Source organism: Xenopus laevis, chromosome 7L (assembly GCF_017654675.1).
Source record: "Xenopus laevis strain J_2021 chromosome 7L, Xenopus_laevis_v10.1, whole genome shotgun sequence".
NCBI lineage: Eukaryota > Metazoa > Chordata > Amphibia > Anura > Pipidae > Xenopus > Xenopus laevis.
In genome coordinates, this window is record NC_054383.1 from 37,971,447 (window position 1) to 37,984,894 (window position 13,448).

General features: G+C 37.6%; 1 protein-coding gene and 1 non-coding gene across 2 annotated transcripts; both read right to left on the reverse strand.

The window, feature by feature from the left end:
* Positions 1-1,023: 1,023 nt before the first annotated feature.
* Positions 1,024-5,715, reverse strand: LOC108695778. Its single transcript, XR_005962648.1, has 4 exons — positions 5,636-5,715; positions 4,749-4,848; positions 4,154-4,256; positions 1,024-1,331 (listed from the first exon to the last, which is right to left on the reverse strand). It is a non-coding gene; the product is annotated as an uncharacterized LOC108695778 (transcript).
* A 1,585-nt stretch (positions 5,716-7,300) lies between these two features.
* On the reverse strand, positions 7,301-12,886 carry LOC108696980 (beta-microseminoprotein). Its single transcript, XM_018226680.2, has 4 exons — positions 12,781-12,886; positions 11,519-11,618; positions 10,102-10,204; positions 7,301-7,558 (listed from the first exon to the last, which is right to left on the reverse strand). The coding sequence occupies exons 1-4, from the start codon at positions 12,781-12,783 to the stop codon at positions 7,429-7,431; spliced, it is 336 nt and encodes a 111-aa protein (XP_018082169.1). The 5' UTR covers positions 12,784-12,886; the 3' UTR covers positions 7,301-7,428.
* Between the last annotated feature and the right edge of the window lie 562 nt (positions 12,887-13,448).

Consider the following 13,448-nt stretch of genomic DNA (forward strand, 5'->3'; position numbering starts at 1 on the left):
AATCTTAGCTATGAGGAAAGACTGGCCAAATTGGGGATGTTCACGCTGGAGAAGAGACCCTTAAGAGGTGATATGATGACTATGTATAAATATATAAGGGGATCATATAATAATCTCTCTAATGCTTTATTTACCAGTAGGTCTTTCCAGCTGACACGAGGTCACCCATTCCGATTAGAAGAAAAGAGGTTCCGCCTAAATATTCGGAAGGGGTTTTTTACAGTGAGAGCCGTGAAGATGTGGAATTCTCTCCCTGAATCAGTTGTACAGGCTGATACATTAGATAGCTTTAAGAAGGGGTTGGATGGCTTTTTAGCAAGTAAGGGAATACAGGGTTATGGGTAATAGCTTATAGTACAAGTTGATCCAGGGACTAGTCTGATTGCCATTATGGAGTCAGGAAGGAATTTTTCCCCCTCTGAGGCAAATTGGAGAGGCTTCAGATGGGGTTTTTGCCTTCCTCTGGATCAACTGGCAGATAGGTAGTTAATATATATATATATATATATATATATATATATATATATATATATATATATATATATATATATATAAAAAGGTTGAACTCGATGGACATGTGTCTTTTTTCAACCTTACTTACTATGTTACTATGTTACTATGTTACTGTTGCAATAGCTCACCAGGCCTGTAGCGAATGTTGCACTTTTCATTACATAACCCAATAAATGAAGAATGAGAAATGGATGATGGCCAAGGATACTGATAAATTCCAAAATGAGGAGAGCACTCAAAGGTAGCGAAAATATGCTGTGGTTATATTTATTCAAGGCCACGTAGTGGCCATGAATAAATATAACCACAGCATATTTTTGCTACCTTTGAGTGCTCTCCTCATTTTGGAATTTATCAGTATATGTCGGGATAGCGGTATACCCGGAAGAGGATTTGATGCATTCGACAATACAACTAAGGCAGTGCGGAGAACGTTTTTGATTACTCTAAGATGGCTAAGGATACATGGCCATAGTGTTTATTTTCAGAGATCACACCAGAAAGACTTGCTGTTTTAAAAACTTTATTTTTACTTATTTTTTTAAATCTAATTTATTTTTATAGATTTTATTCGAGTCATACAAACTGTTTTATCTTTGTATACAATGATCTGAATTCTGTTCACACAAAGTATCACATAGAGATAAATGTTGTTAATATAAGACTCTCGCCCAAGGAGACGGCCATTTCAGCCTACCACAGCATAAATCTCACATTCCTTTGAATGATCTTTCTTTTCCACAACACTGTAAATGCAGGTTTGCTTATTAAATATAGCCTCACAATTTTCTTTATCATATTTCGCTGGGGTTCTATATCTATAAAGAATGAAAAACATACAGTATGTTTGTTAGTTAATGCTGTTTGTCCAACAGTCAGTGACATTGCAATGATAAATAATGAATATAATCTTCAAAATGTATTCTTTCCTATTCATTTATATGAGATGGTTTTATGGAGATCTTGTTCTGATCCCTTTGTTACTTTTTACTTCTGATTTGTCTTTCACCATTTTCTCTTGTGTTCAGTCTAATGCTATTGCTATAGGGAGCTGCTAAACTGCCCAACACTTGTTCATTATTAAACTGACACAGGCTGGATTCGTGGAAAGGTCCCTATGGGGACTCATCTTTAGGGTTGGCCACATCAGCATTTGCTAGTTGTTTAGATCTCCAGTGTACTAGGTCCCACCATGTTTTTATACCTTCTCCTATTCAGCAATTTTCTGTTGCTTTTTAATTTATCATTATAATCTACAGTTTGGTTATTTCTATGTGACTAAACTGTAAATTATATCTTTATAATACACAAAAGCCATGGATATCTTGTTAATTATATCCTTATAAATGGTGAGTTCTGATGTCATTTTTGTCACACAACCCACTTAAACTTGTGTATTATAATAAATTAAGTAACCCTGGTTGGAAAATATGAGGATATTAGAAGTAACCTCAAAGTTTCATATGGTCATGGAACTCCTCAGTGACTTATAATATCCTTATATTTTACAATAGGGGGTACTTTATTCACTATATAAATTACAGTAGAGGGTACATTATCCACTATATAACATTTAAATCCCTCTGGTGGTTTCCAACAGCATAAAGATATAAAGATAAACTTTTTTTCCTTCTTGGCAGAAGGAACACTGGAAAGGAAACCCAGTACTTCTTCTAAAAAGTTCTAAACCAGAGCCAAGGAAGTGAACCCATAAGAATAGCTAAATGTGCATTTAGAAGGAGTGGATTTAGGCATGAAAATGCATACTTTCACATTTTCACACCGTAATCTGCTCTATTATGTGCACGCAGGCTGACACCGTGCCTGTCAGATACAGAAAGGAATGGATGAGAGCAGACAGGAGTTTCTCCTCCTGCACACAAAATGTAAACAGAGAAGAGCCAATTCCCAGTCCTGTGTGCCTAAAGACTGATGGAACATTGAGCTTTTATTGTATAAAAAATGTGATAGATCTTAGCATGTGGCAGTAGCTATAATACTCAAAAATATATATTTTCTGAGACAAAAAAAAAAATACATTTTTGTAGCATTATTTCAAAAATGTAAATACAGGGGTTCATTATATGAACTCAGATTTCAAAGGATTCTCTTTCTGCTGTTTGTCGTTATATATTAGTAAGGAGAAAGTGTTAAAAACAGGGACAAGTACTCAGCAATTCACACTTACACTATGCTTATAGTAGGTCAGAATATACAGGGCAGCTGCAAGAACAATTTTGATTTTGGAGAAATACTTGGCAGGAAATGTTATACTGTATGTAAATTTGCTGGTAGAAACCCAGTAGCCTTGGTGAGTCTTAGTGGGGCTGTGCTCCGGAAAAATATGCTTCTGAGGACCACAGGGCACAGATAGAATCAACGTCGATACTTTTGCCGTATGCAAGTATCATATATTCCAAAGAGAATACAGGCACAGAGAGGAGGGTCATTATCAGGGGTGCTCAAGGGGTACAGCAATCAGTGACCCAGTGGCAGGAGGGGGCACCATGATGGAAAGGCGCAATTTGTGTGTCACAAAAGGGGAAGGGTTTGTGAGGAGTGAGTGGGGTTTGGTTTGATCATGTGTGGAGTTTTGTCATAATAGGGGCATAGTTGTGTACATTGTGTCCGGGTGTGAAGTGTGTAGCGCATTTTTTCATTGGGATCCCATTTTACTTTGGAAGGGCCCTCCTCACAAGAGGTGATATTTGAACTAATAATTGGGGTTCCTTGGGGACAGGGCCCTGCTAATTTTTGTAGTATGAACCCCCATGATTACCCATGACAGCCCTGCAGAGAGATAATGGATAGTGTGGGGACCTTTAATTTCACAAAATTAATTTGCGTTCCTATTTCTTGTGCCACGGGCAACTTGTCCTGCTGGTGAATGAGCCGTTTCCTTAATCACAGTTGCCATATTCTTTTGGGTCATGTTGGCATTCTGACAATGTCCCTATTATCCCATCTACATCAGGAAACAGTGATTTCCTTGATGAAAATAAGTAAGTGTATTTAATCAGAACTATTTCTGGCATGATCCAATACAAGGCAGTAGGGGAGAATTCCATTGGGTTGGAGTTACTGGCTCACATTCTATCAGCAATATACAAAATATGCCAGGTAATAGGATTCTTATGCTTCTGTGGCAACAGCACAGTAAGGATGTAACGCTCTAATATTGTACATTTTCCTCAATGGTGGAGGGGAGTGTAATTACAAACAGAAGGGCAAATTAATTTATATTTTACTGTGGATTTCTTTCCCATTTAATGTGCAGTTTTACAGAGTTTTCCTCGGCAGAAACACACTACTACAGTATTCAATAACGCAATACAGCTTATACACTAGTGTGGTGCAAGTTTGATTATTCAGCAGTGCAGCAATTGAAGCAAACTGTACATTTAAGCAATACAAAACCTATGTGGGGAAAAGACAGTATTGAGTTTGATGGATTGGCAGCACAATCACATTTCTCATTAGTTTAATGCTGCCTTTTTGAGTAAATCCAAGAGTGCAATAATATTGTAATTTCTGGGTGATTCCAGAATATTGAACACTAGTATATGTCACACACTTAAAATTTTGCATAGTTATTGATTGTAATTTACTGTATGTACAATACTTTGAAAGTGCAACTTACACATTACAACATTGCATTGAGCCATCATTCAAACAATTGCAGTCCCTGCAATTATTTCTAAATCTGCTCCCCAATTTATACACCTTGTTTCCATAAAGGCAACCTAAGAAGAAAATGTAACAAATTAATGTCCCTGAAAGACAAATTCAACTTAATGAACAGAAAAGGTGGAGTAGCTGAGGACAGGAAGAACTGAAATCCCCCCCATGTAAAATATAATTGGGGAAGACACATGGGCAGCTCCTCAGTTTCTTATAAGTTTCAAGATCAGTAGGTTTTTCCTTTCAATTATTTAAAAAAGAATCAAATATAATTCAGGAATATTCAGCCCAGCGATTGTGCAAATATTGTTAAAAAGTACAATTTAATGTGCACACAGGACATTACAACAAATTAACAGCAGTTGCTCTTTATGAAAAGGGCAAAAACTTTCAAGGTCTCCATTTCACCAAAAATACACACTTGCTTGTCAGTTTTAAAACTGAAAATCCTTATTGGATATATTATAAATATTCAATCGAATTTGAGTCATAAAATATTAATTTTAATGATACCACAGGTATGCAACACTGGAAAAGGTATTATTTTGACTTACCTCTATGGGCTGCCCCGAATACTGGCAGGGATCTTACGCAGGCGCCATTACATGTTGTCACCAAAATGCCAAGGGCAATGACAGAAGCCAAAATGCACTTCTGAAAATATAAAAAAGATAAGTGCAGATTCACACGATGAACATTTAACTACAAGGTGCCACTTGTTGCTGCCTTCATACAGATTTATATTGTGAAAACCTCTGGGACTAGCATTGTTTTCTCCACTAGGATATAATTAAATCTGTCGCTAGCTACAAGCAGCGGTTACAAATCAGAGCAAAATTCCACTTGCAGTATGAATTTCCTGCAGCCCCAGGGAGCATGTACAGTATACAAGTATTTTAATGGTGAATTTATATTATGATAGAAAAATCTACAAAACTTTGGTGAATGCTTCATAATCCTTTTTCAGAAGTAAATAAACGTTCATAAGGTCCTGGCAGCAATTACATCTGATGTTATACTCGAACAGCTAAAATGACCACAATTGCCTATAAAATACAAAAAGCCCATAAGATTGTTACTTTGCCCTCAAACAAATAACATATCATTACAAAATCTCCTCCTTAGTAAACAAGATGATTTTTTGGATGTAACATTTTATCAAACTCAGAACAGTTTAAAGAAAACTAATGTATATACATTTCAAAAGCTGCTTTGTTAACACACTGAACAGAATATGAACATTTGTGTGTGCAAGATATTTAATGCAAAAGAAGCAACTTCACTGTTCTTGTAATACTTACAACAGCTGGTAACTTTGGAAACGAAATGCAAAATCCTTTAAAAACACCTAATGTGTCCTTTGATCTTTGCCCTTATTACAGAATGAAATGAGTTTAAATATAACATTGTTCATATCTGGAAAGTAACACACACCACTCACCATTATGATTCCAGTTGTTGCAGATACTGTACAATGAGCCTTCGTCTCACCTACTTATAGCAGATCAAAATGGAACTGAGCAATGTTTTTCTAAGGGAAGGTTTAATTGGAAGTGGCTCCTGGGCAGGGGGGTGGGGTTATAAAATCCATATTTACCTGTCCTGGAAATCTAATACAGTATGTATGTGATATTGAAATATTAATGGTTATGTATTCCTAGTTATAAATGCTATATATTAAAAGATGATCAAATAAGGAAGATTACAGGGGAGCAAAAGAAATGCGATTTGCAATATATGTGCATAGAATTGAACCTATATTGATCTGTAAGGATTATATTACATGTGATATTTCCTCCATTGGAATGTTTGCCCCAAAACCATCCATACCTCTTGCTAGGCTGCTGTGCACATTGGGCAGATTATAGAAAGATCTTAGAAAACTAAGTGCATCAATGTGGCTTCTCTTCTTTTCCTTTCAGTTGACCAACGGAAGTTTTCTGTCAAAATTGATAATCCTCAATCTTCCAGCATTAGCATCCTAATCAGCCAATAGATTGGCCATGCATGCCTAGATGGTCAGGCAATAGATCTAAAATGTCTTAATTGCACAACCAAATCTAGTCATTTATGCCATTTTAATGATGTGCCTGTGGATGTAGATTGAGGTCAGGATGGACTTTGCCTATTATCCAAATTCTTGAAGGGGCCAAACAATCTTCAATTTGGCCTATAACTTAGACGGCTAAAGCAAGCAAAGAACTAATCATGATCAGGTTTTCCAAGGATGAAGAACTTTATTTCAAATCCTACAATTAACCTCACATTCTATATGATTCTTCTCTTTGCATAATTCATTTCAGTTGTTCAATCTATGGGGCAAATTTACTAACTTCTGAAAATTTGCCAGCGACGGCTTTGCTTCCAGCACAACGCTTTGCCAGGCGTAGATTCGCCAGGACTACGCTAATTCACTAAAATCCGAAGTTGTGTCCAGGGTGCCGAACGCTGGCTAAGTTGTTCTAGCGTTACTGCACCAAGCAAAGCTGCGCTAGCGTTGCTTAATTTGCATACAGCGGGAAGTTAAAGTTGAATGGACGTATATGTTGCAGCCAATACATTACACTACACAAGCTCGGGAAACCTTAATAAAATAAAATAAAGTTGTTATATTGCCCTACACATCAGCCCAGTGTATAGTTTATAAATGTACGCTCTTTTTCAGCCTATGACCCTGAAAAAAAGAAAATGTTTCAACTAAATTTAGTCCTATCTACACTTCGCCTGGTCTGAGGTGGCGAAGGCAAGTCTGGCACAAGAGGTAACGTTCAGTAAAATCCACATCTTAGTGAATTTGTGTAGTTACGTCCATTCGCCAGAGCGCAAATTCGCCTGGCGTTAGGGAGCAAAGTACCACTAGAGTCTATCTCCTTAGCTAGCGAACTTTCCCCCACGTTAGTTACTTCACGCTTTAGTAAATTTGCCCCTATGTTTAAGGCAGCATGTACATACTTCCTGCTGATTGGTTGCAATAGCTGACCAGACCTGTAGTGAATGTTGCACTTTTCATTACATAACTCCCATGAATGAAGAATGAGAAATAGATGATGGCCAAGGATACATCTCCATAGTGTATATTATCAGAGATCACACCAGAAAGACTTGCTGTTTTAAAGAACTTTATTTTTACTTATTTTTGAAGATCAAGGATCTGAATTCAGTTCACACAAAGTATCACATAGAGATAAATGTTGTTAATATAAGGCTCTCGCCCAAGGAGACGGCCATTTCAGCCTACAGTACCATAGCATAAATCTCACATTCCTTTGAACGGTCTTTCTTTTCCACAACACTGTAACTGCAGGTTTGCTTATTAAATATAGCCTCACACTTTTCTTTATCATATTCCACTGGGGTACCAGATCTATAACGAATGAAAAACATACAGTATATTTGTTAGTTAATGCTGTTTTTTAACAGTCACTGATATTGCAATGATAAATAATGAATACAATCTTCAAAATTAATTTTTTCATATTCATTTATATGAGATGGTTTTATGGGGATCTTGTTCTAGTCCCTTTGTTACTTTTTACTGATTTGTCTGTCTACGTTTTCTATTCTGTCCAGTCTAATGCTATTGCTATAGGGAGCTGCTAAACTGCCCAACACATTATTAAACCGGCACAGGCTGGATTTGTGGAAAGGTCCCTAGGGGGACTCTTTAGGGGTGGCATGCCACATTTGTACTAGGGCCCGCCTTGTTTTTATGACTTCTTCTATTCAGCAATTTTCTGTTGCTTTTTAATACATCATTATAATACACAAGAGCCGTGAATATCCTTCAAACTATATAAACGGAGCTTAGTGATGTCATTGGTTATAATCGGAGCTTAGCGATGTCAATTCTGTCACACGACTCATTGAAACTTGTTTATTATAATAAATAAACTACCATCTTTTGCAAAATATGAGGATATTAGAAGTCACCTTGGAGTTCCATGACCTGTATGTTTTTACAGTAAATGGTCATGGACCTTCACAGTAACTTATAATATCCTTATTTTTTATTCACTATATAATCTACAGTTTGGTTATTTCTATGGGACTAAACTGTAAATGATATCCTTATGAACAGCACGCTTCTAGGTCATTATAAACGTGTCGCTTATAATTTATGGTGATCTCTACTAGAGCTTTCTCCCCTTGCACACTGCCTGACACTTGTCTAATAGCCTAACATAAGCAACTATTATATTGTAAACAAGAGTTCTAATATCATACCCTATGCCACATTTGTACCAGCCATTTTGTGCAGCAAAGAGAAAACTCTTGACTAATCTATATAAATCTAACTGTAGATTATTATGAGTAATGTATCCCCTGCTAAAATGTATAAATATTTCAAGTCACCTCGGAGTTATGTGACCTGTGTAAAAGTGCTTTTTATGATAATATAATGAATTAAGTACCCCCTATTGTAAAATATAAGGATATTATTAGTTACCGAGGAGTTCCATGACCATATAAAAAACTATAAGTAGCAATATTCCAAAATAATTATATGATCTCAGATTTCAAAGGATTCTCTCTCTGCTCTTTGTAGTTATATATTAAGAGAAAGTGTTATATATAGAACATACAGGGCAGCTGCAAGAACAATTTTCGATTTTGAAGGCAGGCAGTGGCGGGGGAACAGGGGGTGCGAGCGGGCCAGGGCCCGCACCCCCTCAGGGCCCCCGGCAGCGCCGCACACCACTGAAATCCCCACTAAAATTCGGCCGTTCGGAGGGGGGCGGGGCGTCATGCACCAGGGCCCGCCCCCCTCTAGGAACGCTACTGTTGGCAAAAAATGTTATATGTAAATTTGCAGGTAGAAACCCAGTAGCCTTGGTGAGTCTTAGTGGGGCTGTGCTCAGGAATAATATGCTTCTGAGGACCACAGGGCACAGATAGAATCAATGTTAATCCTTTTACCTTGTGCAAGTATCATATATCCCAAAGAGAATATTGGCACAGAGAGGAGGGTCATTATCAGGGGTGCTCAAGGGGTACAGCAGTCAGTGACCCCGTGGCAAGAGGGGGCACCATGACGGAAAGGTGCAATTTGTGTGCCACAAAAGGGGAAGGGTTTGTGAGGAGTGAAGGTGGGGGGGTTTGGTTGGATCATGTGTGGAGTTCTGTCATAATAGGGGCATAGTTGTGTACATTGTGTAGGGTGGCCATGTGTGTAGCTTTTTGTTTAACTGGGATCCCATTTTACTTTTTGGAAGGGCCCTCCTCACAAGAGGTGACCTTTGGGCTAATAATTCTGGCTCCTTGGGGGCAGGGACCACCATGATTACCCATGACAGCCCTGCAGAGAAATAATGGAAAGTGTGGGAACCATTAATTTCACCTTCGTGATTATTTGCGTTCCTATTTCTTGTGCCACAGGCAATTTGTCCTGCTGGTGAATGAGCACCCTAATATTGTAAATTTTCCTAAATGGTGGAGGGGAGTGTAATTACAAACAGAAGGGCAAATGTATTTATATTTTAACATGGATTTCTTTCCCATGAAATGTGCTATTTTACAGAGTTTTACAAGGCAGAAACCTACTACTACAGTATTAAATAACCCAATACAGCTCATACACTAGTGTTTAAAATCCCTTGTGGTCAGCACTTGATTGGTGCAAGTTTCATCATTCAGCAGTACAGCAATAGAAGCAAACTGTACATCTAAGCAATGCAAAACCTATTTGGGGAAAAACAGAAAGCCAGGGTACTGAGTTTGATGGATTGGCATCACAATCAAATTTCTCATCAGTTTAATGCTGCCTTTTTGAATAAAATCAAAAGTGCAATTCCATTGCCATTTCTGGCTGATTCCAGAATATTGAACACTAGTGTATGTCACACACTTAAACATTTTGCATAGTTATTGATTGTAATTTACGTACAATACTCTGAAAGTGCAACTTACACATCACAACATTGCATTGAGCCATCCTTAAAACAATCGCAGTCCTTGCAATTATTTCTAAATCTGCTCCCCAATTTATACACCTTGTTTTCATAAAGGCAACCTAAGAGGAAAATACAACAAATTAATGTCCCTGAAAGACAAATTCAACTTAATGAACAGAAAAGGTTGAGTAGCTAAGGACAGGAATAACTGAAATCCCCCCATGTAAAATGTAATGGGGAAGAAACATGGGCAGCTCCTCAGTTTCTTATCAGTTTCAAGATCAGTATGTTTTTGCTTTCATTTATTAAAAAGAGAATCAAATATAATTCAGGAATATTCAGTAAAATTTAATGTGCACACAGGACATTTCATCAAAAAGCAACACTAAGGGCAGATTTATCAAAGGTCGACGTGAATTTTCAAATGAAAAAAATTTGAATTTCAAGCTATTTTTAGTGTACTTCGACTAGGGAATAGTCCAAATTTGATTTGAATTTGAAAAAAATGAAAAAATTTGAATATCAAAATTTATCATGTACGGTCTCTTTAAAAATTCGACTTCTACCATTAGCCATCTAAAACCTGCTGAATTGCTGTTTTAGCCTATGGGGGACCTCATAGAACTATTTGGAGTCAATTTGTGGACTTTGAAAAATCAAAGTTTTTTTTTGGGAAAAACTTCAAATCGAATCTGATCTAATGCGCTATTCCTTCTATTTGTATGATTCGAATTCGGCCGAATACGGACCTGTTAGATCGAAGACAGACCTATTCGACCAAAGAAAAAAAAAACTTCGACTTAATTTCGATTGGTCTTTTTGCATTCGAATTTCAAACTATAGTAGTGTTTCTGAAGCAAATACACCAGTTTTACCAGTGCAGGACAACAGTACACAGTGTCGGACTGGGATACCAGGAGCCCACCAGAAAACCTTAGGCTGAGGGCCCACTTTCCAAATTATTATACCTCCTCTCCTCACTCAACCTCTTTATTCTCCTAGCCTCTTTTCTCTACATACTATTCTCTATTCTTCCATTAATAAGCCTCTTTGTTCACATAAAGAAAAAGGGAATGACCATGAAATAGACCAAATGGTTAGAAGCAAGAGGCCCACTGACACCTTGGCCCACCGGGAGTTTTCCTGGTATCCCGGTGGGCCAGTCCGACACTGACAGTACATGACATTGTCATTCCTTTAAAACACTTTTATTTTTTGGTGTTACTGTTCCTTTAAAAGCAGTGTTTTTTGTTAGGGAAAAAACATTTAAGGTCTCTAGTTTACCAAAAATACACACTTACTTGTCAGTTTTAAAAACTGAAAATCCTTATTAGACTTATTAGAAATAAATATTCAGTCGAATTTGAGTCATAATATAATCATTTCACTGATACCAGTTATGCAACACTGGAAAAGGTATTATTTTGACTTACCTCTATGTGCTGCCCCCAATACTGGCAGGGATCTTTCGCAGGCGGCATTACATGTTGTCACCAAAATGCCAAGGGCAATGACAGAAGCCAAAATGCACTTCTGAAAATGTTTATGAAAAAAAGAAGTAACAAATAAGTGCAGATTCACACGATGTACATTTAACTACAAGGTGCCACTTGTTGCTGCCTTCATACAGATTTATATTGTGAAAACCTCTGGGACTAGCATTGTTTTCTCCACTAGGATTTAGTTAAATCTGTCGGTAGCCACAAGCAGCGGTTACAAATCAGAGCAAATTTCCACTTGCAGTATGAATTTCCTGCAGCCCCAGGGAGCACGTACAGTATACAAGTGTTTTGATGGTGAATTTATATTAAGATAGAAAAATCTACAAAAATTTGGTGAATGCTTCATAATCCTTTTTCAGAAGTAAATAAATGTTCATGAGTTCCTGGCAGCGATTATATCTTATTTTATACTTGAACAGCTAAAATGACCACAATTGCCTATAAAATACAAAAAGCCCATAAGATTGTTACTTTGCCCCCAAACAAATAACTACAAAATCTCCTACTTAGTAAATAAGATGAGATTTTGGATGTAACATTTGATCAAACTCAGAGGTTCAAGAAAAAAATGTATATACATTTCAAAAGCTGCTCTGTTAACGCACTGAACAATATAGGAACATTTTTGTGCATAAGATATCTAATGCAACAGAAGCAACTTCTCTGTTCTTGTACTTATAAGGGTTAGTTCACATGAGGAGATTCGGGAAGATTTTGTCGTCTGGCGACTAATCGCCTCGTCTTCTGAGCAACAATCTCCCCGAACTGCCTCAGCGTGTTTTCCCATAGGCTATTATGAAAAGCAGCCTGCGCTAATGCACACGCGGCCATGCATTTTCCATAGTCTCCATAGCCTCACGAGGCAACTTGGGTGACTATGGAAAACGAATCGCCCCGTGTGCTTTAGCGCAGACGACTTTTCATTGTAGCCTATGGGAAAACACACTGAGGCAGTTCGGGGAGATTGTCGCTCAGAAGACAAGGCGATTAGTCGCCAGGCGACAAAATCTCCCCGAATCTCCTCGTGTGAACTAACCCAAAAGCTGGTAACTTTGGAAACTAAATGCCAAATTCTTAAAGATTAAGATAAAAAAAAACACTCAATGTGTCCTTTGGTCTCTGCTCTTATAACAGAATGAAATGAGTTGAAATATAACATTGTTCATATCTGGAAAGTAACACACACCACTCACCATTATGATTCCAGTTGTTGCAGATACTGTACAATAAGCTCCGTTCTCACCTATTTATAGCAGATCAAAATGGAACTGAGCAATGTTTTTCTAAGGAAGTCTTGTGTGCGCAATAAACTTTGCATAAAACAACATTCCTGTTCTTAAAGGGACATTAACTTTAACACAATTCAAAAGACCTTCATGTATATTTAAACATAAACCTAATCTCTAATCATTTAGGTGTCTAATTTATCAATGCAAAGGGATTGCAGGACCTCCTTAAACAAATAATTGCTGAGCAGGTTAGAGGAATATTGGCTAATGTGCATGTCATGAATCTACAGGTTGATTTACATACTTCTTTCTTAAGGGAATTATTTATTTTACAAAGCCAGTAAGTAGACCTAGGGCAAACATAATACTTTAATGGTAGGATTAGGCAGGAATGAGTCAAGGAATTCAAAAATATGTGGCTAAAGTGACCAAACAATGAATTACCTGTAGTTTTCCAAATGCTTAGCAAATACCATTGTTCTGTCTGTTTATTTGGGCAGGTGGTCTTCGGGACTTCAGCTGTTCGCCTTTTTGGCACTTCCGCATTCGGCAACCTGTGAAATGGCCGCACGGCTCGAAGCGCTCGTAAGGGGGTCCTGGCTCTTTCAAAAATGCAGCACTGCCGGGCCCCC

Excerpts from the sequence above, each read along its gene's own strand:
- LOC108696980 (XM_018226680.2), bottom strand. Across the intron at positions 10,205-11,518 it reads ATTGGGGGCAGCACATAGAG|GTTGCCTTTATGAAAACAAG; the intron begins GTAAGTCAAAAT and ends TTTTCCTCTTAG. Across the intron at positions 7,559-10,101 it reads TCAATGCAATGTTGTGATGT|ATCTGGTACCCCAGTGGAAT; the intron begins GTAAGTTGCACT and ends CATTCGTTATAG.